This window comes from Chlorocebus sabaeus, chromosome 15, assembly GCF_047675955.1.
Source record: "Chlorocebus sabaeus isolate Y175 chromosome 15, mChlSab1.0.hap1, whole genome shotgun sequence".
Lineage (NCBI taxonomy): Eukaryota > Metazoa > Chordata > Mammalia > Primates > Cercopithecidae > Chlorocebus > Chlorocebus sabaeus.
In genome coordinates, this window is record NC_132918.1 from 39,845,908 (window position 1) to 39,864,168 (window position 18,261).

The 18,261-nt window shown below is 36.8% G+C and overlaps 2 protein-coding genes across 7 annotated transcripts in view; one reads left to right on the forward strand and one right to left on the reverse strand.

Moving 5' to 3' along the window:
* Nucleotides 1-18,261, reverse strand: part of MED12L (mediator complex subunit 12L) — a 341,749-nt gene that overhangs the window by 225,071 nt on the left and 98,417 nt on the right. For 5 of the 6 annotated variants that reach the window (XM_073023510.1, XM_073023514.1, XM_073023511.1 and 2 more), the window contains 4 exons: nucleotides 15,727-15,853; nucleotides 13,256-13,470; nucleotides 11,528-11,632; nucleotides 10,519-10,695 (listed from right to left, as the gene is read on the reverse strand). In XM_073023510.1, the coding sequence (XP_072879611.1) occupies nucleotides 10,519-10,695; nucleotides 11,528-11,632; nucleotides 13,256-13,470; nucleotides 15,727-15,853 (624 nt within the window). The remainder of the gene's footprint in view (nucleotides 1-10,518; nucleotides 10,696-11,527; nucleotides 11,633-13,255; nucleotides 13,471-15,726; nucleotides 15,854-18,261) is intronic. The other variant, XM_073023513.1, reaches the window with a different exon arrangement.
* Nucleotides 578-8,332, forward strand: GPR171 (G protein-coupled receptor 171). Its single transcript, XM_008008695.3, has 2 exons — nucleotides 578-1,180; nucleotides 4,852-8,332. The coding sequence occupies exon 2, from the start codon at nucleotides 4,884-4,886 to the stop codon at nucleotides 5,841-5,843; it is 960 nt and encodes a 319-aa protein (XP_008006886.1). The 5' UTR covers nucleotides 578-1,180; nucleotides 4,852-4,883; the 3' UTR covers nucleotides 5,844-8,332.

Sequence of the window (18,261 nt, forward strand, 5' to 3'; positions counted from 1 at the left end):
CAAGGGATTAATTTTAGATCCTGGAAAGGTATCTTCTTTTTTCTTATCTAGAAAACTGACCAAGTATTATTAAAAGAAACCAAAACACCTACCAAGCCAATGAAGCATTAGAAGAAACCAGACCCTAACTAACCAGGCAATGGCTTTGCATTTACACATCAACTTCAAACCAGAAAATGTAAAACTCTTGAAAATATGTTTGTTAGGTTCCCCACTGTGCTAGCCTTCTTTCAAACATTCAACAAACACTTGTTCAGCCACAGACACAATGAACATTTAACCAAACAACTTACATACACACTGTAGGGTTCCTTTACACACAATCTATTAATTACTAAATACTATTTCAATCCATTAAGCTGTTTGAGTCAAATAGACAAATACTAACTACAAGCCTAATCTCATAAATTGAAAATATATACAATATATTCTTCAATGAAAAATTATAAACTACAAAATAGTAGGAATAACATTTAAGTGGAAATACATAATCATAGAAAAAATTTAAAACTTATGTACCAAAAATATTAACAGTAATTATCTCTCTGCATGTTCCTTTTTTATTTCTATTTCCAGATTTTTCTATAATGAACACAAAATAACATAAATAAAACATACATTAGCAGACTCTGTAAAATACATTTTTGTTTACTTTTTTTTAATAATAGGTGTCTCAGCAGGTATTAAACAGCGCAACTATTTTTTCAATTTTAACTTTGAAATGCTGTGTTACTATGTATACTGAAGAAATAATTGCATAAACACCTTATATCTTTAATTATTAATCCCCATCAAGGCATAAAGAGTGATATTCTTTGAAATCATTATGACACAGAACATATCTTGGATACTTTAAAAAAAGGCTAGGTACTAAAACAGACAAATGAAGATCTTTTCTCTAAAAAATATGACAAGTAAATTGCTTAAGAAAGCATACATGAAATTGTATATATTTAAAAATCTTCTTTAGGAGAACTTCATATAAAGTTAAACTACTTGCAAACCACAGTTTCATCTACGTCAATATGCAACATTTTAAAACCACACAAAAAGGAAAGGAAATTTTTAGTAAAGCCAGCAGCCTGCAATGGGGCTGCTACTGCTGCGGCTAACCAAACAGCTCCTGCTTCTCTGAAGACTTGCAGCAAGGCCTGCTGAGGCTCACGGAAGATAGCCCCAGGTATGTCTTTTTAAACACTTAATATACTCAAATGCTTTTCCATGGAAAACAAAATTGTGATTTTCAGTATTTAAGGCTTATAAGTAGAAAAAGCCAAGCTGTATAAGAAAGCATCAATTTTTAGGACCTCTAAATAGGTCCTAGCTGTGAATGACACTATAATTTCCTTGTATCTGATGAACCCATTCATCTGTCTCCAAAAGACAGGATAACTGACACCCGACTGAATACCTGAGCGAGCATAACTATTCAGTAACTCAATGTTATAACTGAGTGGATAGAGGCCATGTTGTAGATCTTCACAACGGGAACAACAGGCTTTAAGATGACTTTCCTCTACAAACATTACAATAGGTGATTTCAAGAAAATTCCACTGCAACTCCCATAGAAAATCTAATAAACTTTTATTTTGTTTTTCTTTTGTTTTGTTTTGGAGGAGTCTCGCATTTTCACCCAGGCTGGAGAGCAGTGGTATGATCTCGGCTCACTGCAACCTCCACATACTGGGTTCAAGCGATTCTCCCGCCTCAGCCTCCTGAGTAGCTGGGATTACAGGTGCCCGCCGCCACCTGTAATGGTGGTGGCTAATTTTTGTATTTTTAGTACAAACAGGGTTTCACCATGTTGACCAGGCTGGTCTCGAATTCCTGACCTCAACTGATCCACCCACCTCGGCCCCCCAAAGTGCTGGGATTACAGGCATGAGCCACTGTGCCCAGCCAGTTTATTTATTTTCTAAGCAATGGGCACTCTATCCAAACTACAGAGACAGTTAAAATCTTGTATTGTTGTTGTTGGACTACCTCTGAGTATCTCACATTTTCACTGGTAAGTAACTGTCTGGTAAAATATTTAATAAGCACTTAATTCTCAAACTTGTGACACAGAACACAGGATGTTATTATACAATAGTTTAACCTCTAATTTACATAAGCAAAAATTTTAAATAAACAGATTTGTTTTTCACTGCAATTTAGAAAAAAGTTCATAAACACAAATGTGAGAAATGTGAGATGCTCCATGATTCTTGAGAATTATTGAATGATTAGTTATTCATTTCAAATAAATTATTCATGCACGGTGAATACATATAGTCAGTTCTAGTTACAGAGAAAATTAATAAAAAGAAATTACTCTAATTCTTCTCTTTACCATATAAGTCTCATTGACACAATAATCTTATTTTATAGTTGTGTAAGCAATGGAGCACTTAAAGAAACACATTATGTTACTATTATGTAATATTTGAAATAAAAGTGCATAAGCCAAAATCCTAGGGCCTTAGAAAGTAACAATAAGCCAAGATGTGACACAATATCAACGCACACAAATACTAATTTTTCACATAAAGAAGAAAAGTATGTTCAAAATTCCAAGGTGCAAATAAATGGTAACTATCAAAATTCATGGTCACCAAGGACATCAGTAAAGCCTGGAGTAGCTTTCAGATGTGAGAAGCTTCCTGAAGGCTCTGGAATAAGCAGGATTCAGGAATAGTAAGGATAAGGACAGAGAGCTTAGACGATCACTAGTAAGAGCAGATCCTAGTCCTGCCTGAACATGCTGTGAAAGCTTGAGGAACACACCAGTGCCAGCCCTCAATCTCCTCAACTGACTTGGGAATTAGACTACAGGCTATCAGTAAAGTTTCTATCCATCCTTAAAAGCCTATGACTCCAAAATTTCTATCACATGCAAAAGTATAAAGGCAGGAAGGAACTGTACACAGAACAGTAGAGACCCCACCAATCCCAATCTTAATCTGGGATTAAGAGATAGTAGACATGGTAGAGAGAAACTAGGTTATGGAAGCTTTGAGAGCAAAGTTGGTTTAAACTTATTGGATAGGGCCTAGGTTTTGTTTTTAAATGTGCGTGTGCATGTGTGTGTGTGTGTGTGTACGGTGTGCATGTGCGTGGCTGTATGCATAAAACATCAAAATACATGAAAAGCCTAAACTTGTTTTCTTAGTATTTTGGTAAAAAGTTAAAAATGAATAGTTTATTTCAGCTTTATTACATAAAAATTGTTTAGAACATAGCTCCTGCCCACACAGTAAGCCCTTAGTAAAGCCTGGCAGATATAATCATCATCATCATCATTACTATCATCATCTTACTATTGTTATTGAGGCAGTGTTTTGGAGTGGTTTTGAATGTGATTCTGAGATCAGACTGACTGAGTTGGAATCCTGGCTTTGTATCTTACCAGTTACATAACCTTGGGTAAGTAACCCCATTATGCCTCAGTTTCCTCATCTATAAAGCAGGGACAATAACAACACCTAGCTTATGGAAATGATAAGAAGTTAAATAAGTACATGTAAAGTATTTGGCATAATGCCAGACACAAACCAACTGCTTAATTATTTTCATCGAGTTTGGTAAAGAATTACATTATTCATGGACTCTAACATGCTAACTCAGGTAGGGAAAGAGAAAGGGCATGTAGCCTTTAAGCAGCACTTGAATTTAGAAAGCTTTGTGTACATATGCCTTATTCATCTGTTTGCATACATTGTTTCATTACAAATGCACACAAAGGATCATTAACTAATTGGGGAAATTAAAATTCAGAAAGACGTCAGAAGTTTTATTCTCTTATTAAAGGGCGCTTACAGAGTAGCTGATCTGGCCTTCTATGTTGGTCACTATAACTTACTATTTGCTACTTTTAAAAAGGTTGTATTATAGCATAAAATTTTTTCTTGCTAAAATACAAAAATAATCTTGAGGTCTTTAAAACAAAAGAACATCGTTTAATATGCAAAAGGGGGACCCACACCAACAGGCAGCACCAGAAAGGTTACTAATGTACCCTTAGCTCTAAGCATGTGAGTTTGAATAGACCAGGTCAAAGGGAGCCCTATCAGTTTAACTAAACCCACTCAATGTACCAGATTTGGGAGGGACATGACAAGACTTCACTGTCATTATCAGTGGCGATCACAGTAGTTCTAAGGGTATATCTTATGCTTCTGGGCTTTTAACTGCTTCAAAATCCACAATTAAAGAAAAAAAAAAAAAACTCAAGTGTTGAAGTCACATGTTTTGATACTAATATAAATAAATCTTTCTCCAAAGATTTTGTAATGAATGAACTTACAAGCTTACATCCATGTTCTGGTAACTGTGGTTTTGTGTGTGTGTGTTTTTTGTTTTTTGTTTTTGAGACAGTCTCACGACCAGGCTGGAGACAATTTTCCATCAACTCCTTACTTCCCCAGTCAGCTTGTGTTCTCCCAGCCTTAGGAGCTACATGAATCTATGGAAAACAAAAAACAAAACAAGAAAAAAAGCCTCTTCAGGCTCAACCACAACCCTAGTTTCCTCTCTCTACTTCTCAGAATCTCAGTTCACTTATCTCCTCTGCAAACTAACTTCCAACCCAACTGGTAACAAGAACTACCGGAATGGAAAAACCTGAGGTTGAAAATATCCCTACCAAAAGCAAACCTGCATGGGATTTCCTGAAAGTCACAAAATCAGACAATGGAAAACCCAGGCATCTTCACAATCTAGTATGTTCTCACCAGGCCACATGGTCTGGCAAGTTCACCACTAAAATTCTAAAAACTAGAAATACAATGGTATTATGAAGACAAATGTCTTTTAAAGAAAATAGCTGCTAATTTTAATTACTAACCTCCCTTTCCTTGTTTATTTTACAGAGTCTTAGAAGTCATCCTTACTTTCCCTCAAGATGACAAACAGTTCGTTCTTTTGCCCAGTTTATAAAGATCTGGAGCCATTCACATATTTTTTTTATTTAGTTTTCCTTGTTGGAATTATTGGAAGTTGTTTTGCAACCTGGGCTTTTATACAGAAGAATACGAATCACAGGTGTGTGAGCATCTACTTAATTAATTTGCTTACAGCTGATTTCCTGCTTACTCTGGCATTACCGGTGAAAATTGTTGTTGACTTGGGTGTGGCACCTTGGAAGCTGAAGATATTCCACTGCCAAGTAACAGCCTGCCTCATCTATATCAATATGTACTTATCAATTATCTTCTTAGCATTTGTCAGCATTGATCGCTGTCTTCAGTTGACACACAGCTGCAAGATCTACCGAATACAAGAACCTGGATTTGCCAAAATGATATCAACGGTTGTGTGGCTAATGGTCCTTCTTATAATGGTGCCAAATATGATGATTCCCATCAAAGACATCAAGGAGAAGTCAAATGTGGGTTGTATGGAGTTTAAAAAGGAATTTGGAAGAAATTGGCATTTGCTGACAAATTTCATATGTGTAGCAATATTTTTAAATTTCTCAGCCATCATTTTAATATCCAATTGCCTTGTAATTCGACAGCTCTACAGAAACAAAGATAATGAAAATTATCCAAATGTGAAAAAGGCTCTCATCAACATACTTTTAGTGACCACGGGCTACATCATATGCTTTGTTCCTTACCACATTGTCCGAATCCCATACACCCTCAGCCAGACAGAAGTCATAACTGATTGCTCAACCAGGATTTCACTCTTCAAAGCCAAAGAGGCTACACTGCTCCTGGCTGTGTCGAACCTGTGCTTTGATCCTATCCTGTACTATCATCTCTCAAAAGCATTTCGCTCAAAGGTCACTGAGACTTTTGCCTCACCTAAAGAGACTAAGGCTCAGAAAGAAAACTTAAGATGTGAAAATAATGCATAAAAGACAGCATTTTTTGTGATACCAATTCTGCCTTACTGGACCGTAAAATTAAATACAGCTTTGAAAGAGGGGGGAAAAAAAAAAAAGAAAGAAAAAATACAATTAGCTAGCAAATATGGACAGGTTTACTTAGAAATCCTGTTTCTAAATGCAAGTCAAGCTTTATTGTTAGGCTTGTTGCTACTCATTAACCCAAATATTTGTACAAAAAACTAAAGAGTCTCATTGAACGAATGTAAAATCCTGCAATATCCTTGAAATCCAAAAGAGGCCCATGACATAGACCCAAAGGTATTCATGAGTTATTCATTTAAATGCCTGGAACTGACTTCTTGATAAAAATATAAAAAATAATTTCCATGTAAGTTACCAGAAAGCCCACCAGCAACATAATTTTAAAGCCTTTCAGATTACTTTAAAAAATGCAGCTTACATAAAACTACTTATGCCTATTTTATTTCTAATCCATCACTTCAAAAGATGGTAATCTTTCAGCTCATTACTCCTTCAATGTTTAATGTCTAATTTTTTTCTAACACAATCAAAAACTTTTATTTCTAAAAAGTCTTGAAAAATATAGACAATCTTTAGTGCATTATTTGTACTTATATTCTATCTATAGGTTACAATAAAGGCTTCCTGATGTCAGTAACAATAAATTTAGTGACTTCTCATTTCTATTTTGAATAATACGAAACAGAGACCCTAGAATATTTCAGAGGGAGTTAAGTTATACTAATTACTGAAACTAGTGTTTTTGGAACTAGAAAATCACATCGATAGCACATCAATGGTAAAACAGCACCAGTCAGATGGTCTTTATAAAACAGATACACTGACCACACAGCAAGGCCATGTTAGGAATGTAGCATGGGCTGAGCTACTTAGCGCTGCCCAGGTCCAGAAAGATGAGCCTGACTCCATGTTGGGCCCCAGTTTAAAGTACAGGTGACTCCAGCCGGGCGTGGTGGCTCACACACTTTGGGAGGCTGAAGCGGGCGGATCACTTGAGGTCAAGGGTTAGAGATTAGCCTGGCCAACATGGTGAAACCCCGTCTCTACTAAAAATACAAAATTTAGCCTTGCGTGATAGTGCATGCCTGTAATCCCAGCTACTTGGGAGGCTGAGGCAGGAGAATCACTTAAATCTCGGAGGCAGAGGTTACATTGAGCTAAGATTGCCCCGCTGCACTCCAGCCTGGGCAAAAAGAGTGAGACACTGTCTCAAAAATCAATCAATCAATCAATCAATCAATAACAATAAAGTATAAGGTGACTCCAGCTCTCAGAGTCACAACTCTGATCAAATTCTCTCCACTGCTGGTGATGCAGAAAGAATACACAGCATTAAATAAAAGACGTGTTAGGAAAAAGAATATTGGAAAAATTTAGATAACCATACATGATGACTTTGTGTTTTTTTCTTTCATTAGTAGAATAAGCCCATATAAAAACAGCTGGTAAATCCATTTGCATTAGCTGCAATGATTAAAAAATCGTGTTCCTGGAAGCTAGGAAAACGAGTTTGATTCCAAACTCATTTTTGCATTTCACAAATTATTTTCTAAAGCTTGAAAATCCTATCTACAATTCCATAAATATATTCTGACTCTGAAGTGAATAATAAATGAGAAAATACATAAAGTGCCTATTATAAAACATACAACAAGATAATGCTATACAATTCTAGCTAGCTAATGGTAATGACAGAAACTCCAGCAGCCTCACACATGTGACACAGTGTAAATGACTTACCTCAGCTGCAGGCTGATAGAATGCCTATCCACTAGAACCTGTGTTTGCTGGTAGTCTAGGAAACATGGTTCACTAACGGGCAGATCAAGTATTATTCACAGAATAGCATCATGAAACTACTTTATTTTTCTGAATCTTTGGTCAAGCCCCCTTTAATCCTCTTCTCCTTGGTCTTCACTTAGTAGGGCCCCATATGAGATACGGGGAGATAGAAAACACTTTTCTTAACTACATTTTTATAGTTTCCTCACACGCATGAGAAGCTAGTCAGATTTTCTCTCTTCATTAAGGGAAAAATAACAGACAGTAGCATTCCTAATGTCAGTGTTATATTAGCATATCCTTTGGCTTCTTCTGAATTGTACTCATGGTAACAGGGAGTTTTGAGGGCAACCGGTGGTGGAAAGCTATTAAAAAATGTATCCTACAATATCAGTTGTCTAGCAGTTCTTTCACAAATTGTTATAGTTAAATTATCTCATGATTCATTATGACACATGGTCACTGAAAATCATTTAAGTTCTTTCTTCCAAGGAAGCAGAATGTTAAATGCAGGGAAAGGCTGTAAAACCAAGGTCACGGGAACAACAGAATAAAGAAGCTGAGGCTTAGGGTCCTGCTCTGACACCCAGACACCTGGGAGAGAGACCTGCAAAGCTCCGTTTACCCAAGAAAGGAACACATAGCCCTCAACCATTCAACCAGCTTCAACCCTTTTCAACATTTTGCCATCTTTGCTTAATTTATCATCCCCCCCTTTATTCTTTCTTTTAAATAAATTTTTATTTCCAATTTACAGAGAAGTTGCAAAATAGTACACAGAGTTCCATACCCATTCAGCCAGTTTCCTCTAATGTAAATGACTTAAGAAAACCACAGTACATTTGATGACACTAAGAAGTTAACATTGGTATATTACTATTAAATAAACTCTGGATGTTAATATCGTCTCCCTTTTTTATCCTGAATATTTTAAAAACAAATCCCAGACATAATAGTTCATCTACAAATTCTTTAGGATACATCTCTAAAATATAAGGCTACCCTTTCTGCTCCCCTAAATAAACTGTGAGGTTATTCCATTATAATGTAAATGAATAATGTCTATAGGTAACAGTTGAAAATTATAGATATTATTCAGGCAGTGATAAATGACATCCCTGGACATAGAAAAATTAACAAAACACGGATTGTTAATTGTAATAAGGAAAAACATATGGGTTTGATAATTTGACAAGTTTTGAAATGGCCCTGAACATAGAAAAATTACAAAAAAAGAGACTTTTAACGGTAATAAGAAAAAAATATATGCGTTTCGTAATTTTGAAAGTCATTTCAGGAGATATTCCAAAATACCAAAATAAATAAATAAATAAACAAACAGAATACTTAGTTTTGCAGATCAAAACTCCTAGAAGATACCCAGGAAATAACATAATACACCTACATTTACTTTTGTTTGTTTGTTTTGAGACAGAGTCTCGATCTGTTGCCCAGATTGGAGTGCAGGGGTGATCTTGGCTCACTACAAGGTCCGCCTCCTGGGTTCACGCCATTCTCCTGCCTCAGCCTCCTGAGTAGCTGGGACTACAGGCACCCACCACCACGCCTGGCTAATGTTTTGTATTTTTAGCAGATACAGGGTTTCACCATGTTAGGCAGAATGGTCTCGATCTCCTGACCTCATAATCTGCCCACCTCGGCCTCCCAAAGTGCTGGGATTATAGGCGTGAGCCGCGCTCCTGACCCAATTATGCTTTTTATATGTAAAAGTAACACTCAATGAAAAAAAATGACTCACTGAAATTGCACTTAAAATAAAAATCCAGAAAAAAAGTTAGTGAACCCAAGAATAAACTTTTTTCAAATTTTGACCCAATTTTTATTTCTAATATTAAGAAACCAATTTTGTTACCCTTTAGAATAAAGCACATCACTTTGCTAAGACTCAAACGGTAAACTTCCTGCCAAGCATTTCCCATTTGCTATACAATTCTTAAATTCAAACCAGTCCAAATCCGAGCCTATCTTGTACAAGCCTCTATGAAGTCTTACCCAATTTTTCAACTAAAATGCTCTAGTTCTCTCCAATACTCATTCTTTGAGAGTGGAAGGTGCCCAGAAATATCAACTGGCTCACCTTCCAGTGAGAATTTGAGTTTTTACTCAATTATTGCACATATTTGAGAGCTTGCCATTTATAGTTGTTTGTCTCCCATTTATCCTATGCCTCACTATTCTTACTGACTAGAAGTACCTACCATAATACAGTGTACATAAAAGTTACTCAGTAAATTTTCTTTCAAATTAAAACACATTTAGTCCTGGCACAGTGGCTCACACCCGTAATCCCAGCACTCTGAGAGGCCGAGGCGGGCGGATCACCTGAGGTCAGGAGTTTGAGACCAGCCTGCCCAAAATGGTGAAACCCTGTCTCTACTAAAAATACAAAACATTAGCCAGGCATGGTGGTGGGTGCCTGTAATTCCAGCTACTAGGGAGGCTGAGGCAGGAGAATCACTTGAACCTGGGAGGCAGAGATTGTGGTGAGCCAAGATCGTATCACTGTACTCCAGCCTGGGCAACAGAAGCAGAACTCCGTCCCAAAAAAAAAAGGAAAGAAAAAAAAAACACATTCAGACATCACCTCCAGTGACTCAAATGCTCTTTAATAAAAGGATACTAATATAGAAAATTTCATTTTCTAAATCTAATTAGCCACTAATATCACTATAAATTTGGACAACATCAGTACATAAGCTTAAGATCAGAATTAGAACAGAGGCAGGAGCAAATGCAAAAAACTCACCTGCTATCATTATGTATTAGTCAAGAAAATACTTGAATAATCTGACATTCAACAGTTATTGATCTTATAATAAAATAATCAGGGTGTAGATTAACTGAAGCAATGACTTACCAGAGGTATAGGAAAATGTGTTGCATACTGTAAGTGGCGAAGGAGGTCGTAATTAGATGGAAAAATTAATTCCCTTGGCTTTTCCCTCTTCACCAACTTCTCACAATTAACTGACATTCTTCTGCCCAAGGAAGTGTTGGCATTCTCACAGGACTCTCCAGGCATAGGAGAAAAAATCTAAGTCATGTAAAACAAATGTTGGAGATTGTAAATGAAAGCAAGCAAAACCAAACCACAGTGCTACATACCAAAACACATATAAGACACTTATACACCTTTTCCTACTTCACCACTGAGCAAAAAATATGAAGAAATTTTGTTAATTTCCACAAAATTCATATTCAGATCAGTACGAATCTGTGATCAACCCCTCCATTTTGTAGATGAGAAAATAACAACCACACACATAAGAAATGTGTCTACACTACCTGGAAAGCTAAAGATAAAAGCAGAATTATGGGTAAGCGTTTTCCTCATAGGGCTGCATTTCCTACAGAAACATACACATAATAAAAAACTAGTAAGACTAATGAATAATAGACATAAAGATTTTGGTCTGTACTCCAAACAATATTTTTTTAAAGTTATATATTGTGATTCATGAGGAAGAACACATTATAATTATACTGAAATAAAGTAGAAGAATGTATAATAAGCCCAAAGCCACCAAAGCTACTATATAGAAGCTGAAGATAGACATAGCAAATCAACATGGACTGTCATGGTGAAACTACATTCACACATTAATGAGATGATGATGACCTCAAAATGAACAAAAGAGTCAGACAGCCAACTAGGAGGACAGGAGGGTTAGAATTCAGAGTAGGCCATGCAACCAAAACTGAGGATGACCCAATTGTGTCAGATGATAATTGTACCAAAGGAGGAATATGGTAAGATTACATAACACAAATGCGCAAGTCATTCTGAGAAACAGAAGGATCGAGACAGGCTGGGATGGGGGTGGGTTAATTCTTAACCGTCAATAAGAATCAAAGATTGAACCTACTGGAAATTCCGAACCAAAGTCAGTTTTAAAGTCACTCTTGTCTACTTCATCAAAAATGTTAGTGGTTCCTGAGTCAATGCCCATATGCGCCATAATACTCTGTTCCTGATAATCGCCAGAGAAAGAAAGTAACATAGTAAGTTTTGGAGTTCATCAAGAAACTGAAGCTAAAACATGACAGTGGGATTTTTAACCATCTCTGTCTTTTGTTCCCCATATTGTTTTCTTCCCCGCAAACTCAAGGAAGCTTTAAGACATGCCTTGCTTTGAACAGTCACATTCTTTTCCCCCATGATGAGAAAATTTAACTTCCATGATATTTTAAGAGAAGAGCACACAAACATCCTGATTAAAAACAAGTGTTCATAATTTCCTTCCTTGGACTATTTCCCATCACATACTTTAATCAACTCTTCTTATTAAGAAAAATGTAAGACTATATCTGAGATACAAAACACTTTAATATCTGTAGAATAGAGAAGAAAAAGCAGGAGGATAGAAAACATGTAAACAGGTCAAAGAACTTCAGATTTTAGCCTTGTAATTTCTACTGTCAATAAGGTAAGAAAAGTGTTTAAATATTTTTAAGCTGACACCATTTTGAAAATAAATCTTAACAGTATGAACTATGAATCCATGTTTGCAATTCTACTACCAGGTTTTTAATTATAAGTATAGCTACTGTTTTTCTTAAAAATAATGGTATATTGCCTATACTGTCAGGGTATTTTTTTTTTTTTTTTTTTTTTTGGAGACAGTTTTGCTCTTGTTGCCCAGGCTGGAGTGTAATGGCGCAATCTCAGCTCACTTCAACCTCCGTCTCCCAGGTTCAAGCAGTTCTCCTGCCTCAGCCTCCCGAATAGCTGGGACTACAGGCACACACCACCACGCCCGGCTAATTTTGTATTTTTGGTACAGACAGGGTTTCTCCATGTTGGTCAGGTTGGTCTCAAACTCCTGACCTCAGGTGATATGCCCGCCTCAGTCTCCCAAAGTGCTGGGATTATAAGCATGAGCCACCATGCCTGGCCTAAACTGCCAGTTTTTAAGCAATTGTCACAAGTTCTCGTCATTTTCTACAACTTCTCATCACGACCTCCATCTTTTTTGCCTTGAAAATTTCAGTAAGTATCTGGAACAATATCCAAAATATCCAATATACCAGAATTTGGCAGAAAATTATAAAGTCACGCTCACAGCATAAAATAATTTGTTGAAAAGGTCACTTCTATAACATTTGAGAAATAGAGATTAAATTTTTAATTAACTGAAATGAAAATATGTGTTGTGACTAACACAGAATTTCCCATTATGAATAAAAGAGTGATGATATAAGTAATGAATGCTACATTAGGGAAAAGATGATTCTTAGAATGAAAACTCAGCTGACACTTAAAGGTCAAAACAAGTCCAGTTTTGAGATACGATGTTAAAGAAAAACTAGAGATTAGAAACATCTAGAACTGAAAGTACATAATTTCAATCCTATGAAAAATCCTGTCAAATATTTTCATTCCAGTTTTATAGCATCCAAAGGGAAATTCTGGAAGACATAAGAATCTACAGTGTAAATATCTTTCCCGCTTGAGATGTAGAGATAAATAACCACTGGGGCAAAAGAATACAACAAAAAGCCATCACTCTTCTACTACTATGGGACCCATCCGAATGTGATTCCCAGTAGAGTTTAGTTTTTGGGAAAGCGGGGCATCATATCCAGGGCCGTACCTCCATTTTTACATCATGGTCCTTTGAATAGTGTTCGTCTGCATTTTCCCCTGCTGGTGACCGCGGTCGGGTTGAGGCAGTGACTGACAGATCTCCTCGAGATATGAGGGTACACATGTATGCGTCATGGGAGAAGACGTCATGGCGGATGAACTCGCAGAAGAGCAGCACCAAGTTCACAAATTCCACCTTTTCACATTCACTGTTTGGGTCCGCTATAGAGAAACAAATTCAATCAAGAATTCCTTGACTAGGTGACAGAAAAATAACTAATTACTAAGGTTTAATATTTTCATTACTTTTCACAATCAATCTTTTTGGGAAAAAAAAGATCTGTTGGAAGATTTACTGAGGCACTAGAATTTTGGGCAGAACTGACAGGCAGGTTTCGATTGTCCCACTATAATTGAAAAACATCCAGTATGGTAAACATGATTACAAGTTTAAAGATAGCAGCCCTGGCCAGGTGCAGTGGCTCACGCCTGTAATCCCAGCACTTTGGGAGGCCAAGGTGGACAGATCACCTGAGGTCAGGAGTTCGAGACCAGCCTGGCCAACATGGTGAAACCCCGTCTCTACCAAAAATACAAAAATTGGCAGGGCACGGTGGCGGATGCCTGTAAGCCCAGCTACTTGGGAGACTGAGGCGAGAATTGCTTAAACCCAGGAGGCAGAGGTTGCAGCGAGCCAAGATCACGCCACTGTACTCCAGCCTAGGTGACAAGAGCGAAACTCCGTATCAAAAAAAAAAAAAGATAGTAGTCCTTAATAGCCATTCAAGTATTAATGTAAACAAGCAAAATTTCAGGATCAGAAAAAAAGACATGAGGACTAGACTGCTGTCCTCTGGTTTTACTAATAGAACAGTTCATGATGGCTTTTTCTAGCTTGAGTGTGTCTGTGCAGTTGTGAGAATATGGGTGCACATTTTCAAAGGAGATTTTACAACTGAACCACAATTTAAATGGTGTTTGAAAAAATGCAAGCAGGATCCACTGAAAAGAAAAAGGAACAACTGAATAAAAAGAACACAAAGATGGAGCTCAGCAGATTATTTTTATTCATAACTAGCCTATTTAACTCACATTATGACTTTCAATACTGTCACTGCACTCTAAAGTTTTGTGTCTATACCTTTAAGATAAGATTCAAAATTTTTAAGACTAACCTGCAAAGCTCAATCCTTGCAACCATCACATTCACAAACACCAATAGGAGACACATTTATCCAAGGAAGCTTAAGCTCAGTTCCCTAAACCTTGAGCCTAAATGTTTCCTCTTGCTCCCTACCAAACTCAGTGATGAGCAGCCTCTCTCAGAGAATAGATCAGCTTTTTCTGACAGACAGGAAATGAGATGAACTAGCAAAGGCACAGGAGTAAGGAGTTTTTCCTAAAGAGAGAACAATAATGGGGAAGAAATGAGGCAAGCAAAGGGCAAATGTCTGTCTCCCCCAGGATACAAGGTAAGTTAGAACTGCTAACTTCATGCCTGACAATATACTTTCTGCTATCAGGGATCTCTTCTGTCCTTTCACTTTTCTGCTTCCTTTTCCAAGAATTACTCCTCCCTATATTCCAACCACTAGATTAGCTCCAGCGCTTGCTCTCCTTCTAACCTAGAAGCCACCAAATAACTGAGAGCCACCAAATAACTTGTCTCAAAGAACCTCACCTGCAGGTCTCACTCAACCCAATATGAGGCCCCTCCTCAGAGGACTCAAAAGAGTAATGTTTGTTGTTGCTTTACCTCTTTCTTCACAAGCAACTTCCTCCTCCCCAACCTTTTTCTCCCCTTTCTACTGCTTTTTACTTTTTGCCATTTTTCTGTTGTCTATCTTAAGATCCTCCCTGCTGCATTTTGTCATATGAAAAATCTCAGAATAATATCAAGGCTATGAGCTTCATAGTTCACACAGTATTTCAAGTGTTCACCACAGTCTGAACCCACCGGGTGGCTACTTCAGAAACCCTGAACTCCTCACTAAAAAGGCAGAAAAAGAGCTTGAGATGACATAAACATCCCAGAGAGTGTAGCGAAGCAGTCAGGCATCTATAAATTACTTCCTTGTACCATGTCTCTGGCTATAGAGTACTGTTGCTTGATTCCCCCCACCACCATATTTAAGAGCAGGAACTAGAAAATCAGAAATTTAGAAAACTACTAAAAAAGAGAAAATTCCAAATCACAATCAATATACAGACAAATGTCACAGGACCTTACTTCCTTACATGAAGGAGTGAGGTGACTTTTAAAAATTATTTTAAAGTCTTTGAAGCTTGACTGATTTTAAAATTGCCTAAAAGTCTCCACTAAAAAACATGCCACAAAATTTTGCTCAGTAAAACATACATTATATTCAGTGCCAAGAATATTAAATAAGATCCAAATTTTTAAAAAAGGAATCAGCTTTAAACAAAAAAATCAATCCCTTATTTAAGATCTAGAGGCAAAGAGCTTTCTGTACTTACACAAAGAGGGGGCCTGTGTATCTAAAAACCTTAACAGCACATTCTGGAAAACAGGCAAACTGGATCCAGCAAGAGAGGACGAAGAAATAGACTCCTTCTCATCTAAGACTTCTGATTCACCACATCTCTACAGATTAAAAATAAATAAGCAAAGTTAATTACAGAAGTATAGTCATAATGGATCATTAATTTGTTAATTTGTTACTAACATTTAAGTGCTCAGGTAAAACATGTAAAATTAATTGATATGTCTGTACCTATTTAAGGGATCATGCATCTCAGATGAATATAATTTCTAAAAGTTGGAAAAAACTACCCCAGAATGACTCAAATGATTTCAAAAAACACCCCTGAAAAACATTATTCATGTGAATTATAAACTCTGCACAGTATTCTATGAGTGCCTACTAAATATATTATGGTACAACAAACTATTCATTATCCCTACGCAAAATTGCTAAAAATAATTTCAGGTTGTCTTCATTTTAAAATAGTTCATGTTTAACTGTATTCTCTCTGAAAAATATTGGGGCGTATATTATTGAATTGTTTTTGTCAGGAGGGTTTACTTATTAGTGTGTTTGGAGAAACATGGTATCAAATGAGAATGCTAACATAATTCCCCTAAGAATATTCTTTCACTTATTCATCACATTCCACCAATAAGATCTCTCAGAACCTTTGGGAATGTCCACAGTTCATGAAATACCTCTATGGAAGTTATTTAACTTCTATTTTCTTAAAGACAAAATTTACACAAGACCAGAACCTTGTTTTCTACTCTTTGTTATATTCCTTTGATAATTCCCATTTTCATTACTCTTTAATATCAAGAATATTAATTAAGAATATCATATTTTTCCAATCTATCTCTCTTTGTGAAGGTCAAATTTTAAAGATGGTGATGTTTAACAAAAAATCAATTATTTTAAATATCCCTGAAATAATACACTTTTAGATATAGATACACTTAGGCTATTAAAATTACAGGGTAATCTATATGTGAACCTCTTCTGAAAGTAGAATGTGTATGTTTGTATGTCTGGAATAGAGGCAGGAGAAAAGTGGTGTAAAAAAAACACACAATACAGAAGGAGCAATGAAATATTTGAGAAATTCCATTTTAGCTGCTGAAGTTTATGGACTGCAATTCACCACAGAATAGTCCAACTATTCATAATGTATGGAAGAAAAGCAATGAAAGGCTTTTCCTAATTTGCACACTGTACAATGGGTCATTTAGCTTACACCTTAACATCAGTATCTTCAAGTCCCAGTTTCAACAATATGATCTTCTGTTTTTGGTGAATACAACTTTCCTAACAGGAAGAAAAAAATGTCTATAAAATGTTCTTCCTATTTCATTTTTACTAGCTTCACAAGAAGGAGGTGTATTATCAGCAACACAGAGAGCCAGCTAAGGCTCATCCAGTCAAGGAACAAACACCTTCTGAGCATCTACTATGCAAGGAGCACTATTCTGTGCCAAGGACCCAACACTGAACAAGATGAGTGAGCTTTCTCCTGTCCAGCTCACCTTCTAGAGGGGGAAGCTAGGTATTAAACAATAAGCAGATTAACTAGATGAATGTGCACTGCAACAAGGAAAGTACAACAGTGACGTGAGAAAGAGTGCTTGAGGGGTAGAACGCTGTTAACTTTGTTCACGTAGTGATGGAAGATATTCCCAGGTGACACATGTTGAGCTAGGAATGCTGGAAAGGAAGGAACACTTCTTCAAACGGGAATGCCAGGAAGAGGCTGGCCATGCAGACTTGGGAACAGAGTCTGCCACCTAGAAGGAACAACAAGAGCAGAGGCCTCAAGGTGACACAGTGTGTTTTCTGTATTGAAGGGGTAGAAGTACCAAGGTGAATGGAGCTGTGACCCCGGGGAGAAGGGCACAAGATGAGGTGGAAAAGGCAGTTGAGGTAGCTCAGGAGATGCCACAAAGGCCAGTCAGGAGACACAGAGAGTATCAGTAAGGGGACAATGTAATCTATTTACATTTTGAAAAGATTGGCAGTTGCTGTGTAGAGGAAGTAGAGAGATGAGGTAAGATGCCTCAAAGTTGCCAGGCGAGAGATGACGAGGACCTGGTCAGATGATATACACACATTCCCCATAGCCATCCCTGCTAACAGTCACAGGCAGAAAAGAAGGCCTGCTTACAAAATTCCCCGCAATAAAAGCAATGTTGACGAACTTAGTTTTGCTTTCTCCCTTATAATTTACTTTCAAGGCTGTAATTGCTCTCTCTGGGACCAGAATATAATCTCAAAAGCAAAACAAATTGGTATTTATAATATCATAATCATAACTGCCTCAAGAAAGTATATCCAAATCCACTAAAATATGTAGTTGTAAATTTCATAAAAGTTGGTATGTCTTATACACATTTGCACATGTATATTGCACATGTGTATGTATGCTGTGTATACGCATATTTCAACATAGCAAAGAAACTTCTTTGTTCTAAATCAGATGCTAAAATTTTATAATTTTATCTTTGATTTACTTTTGTAGAGAGAGAGT

What these genes read in the sequence shown, in the direction of transcription:
- GPR171 (XM_008008695.3), top strand. Translation starts at nt 4,884, where the DNA reads ATGACAAACAGTTCGTTCTTTTGCCCAGTTTATAAAGATCTGGAGCCA.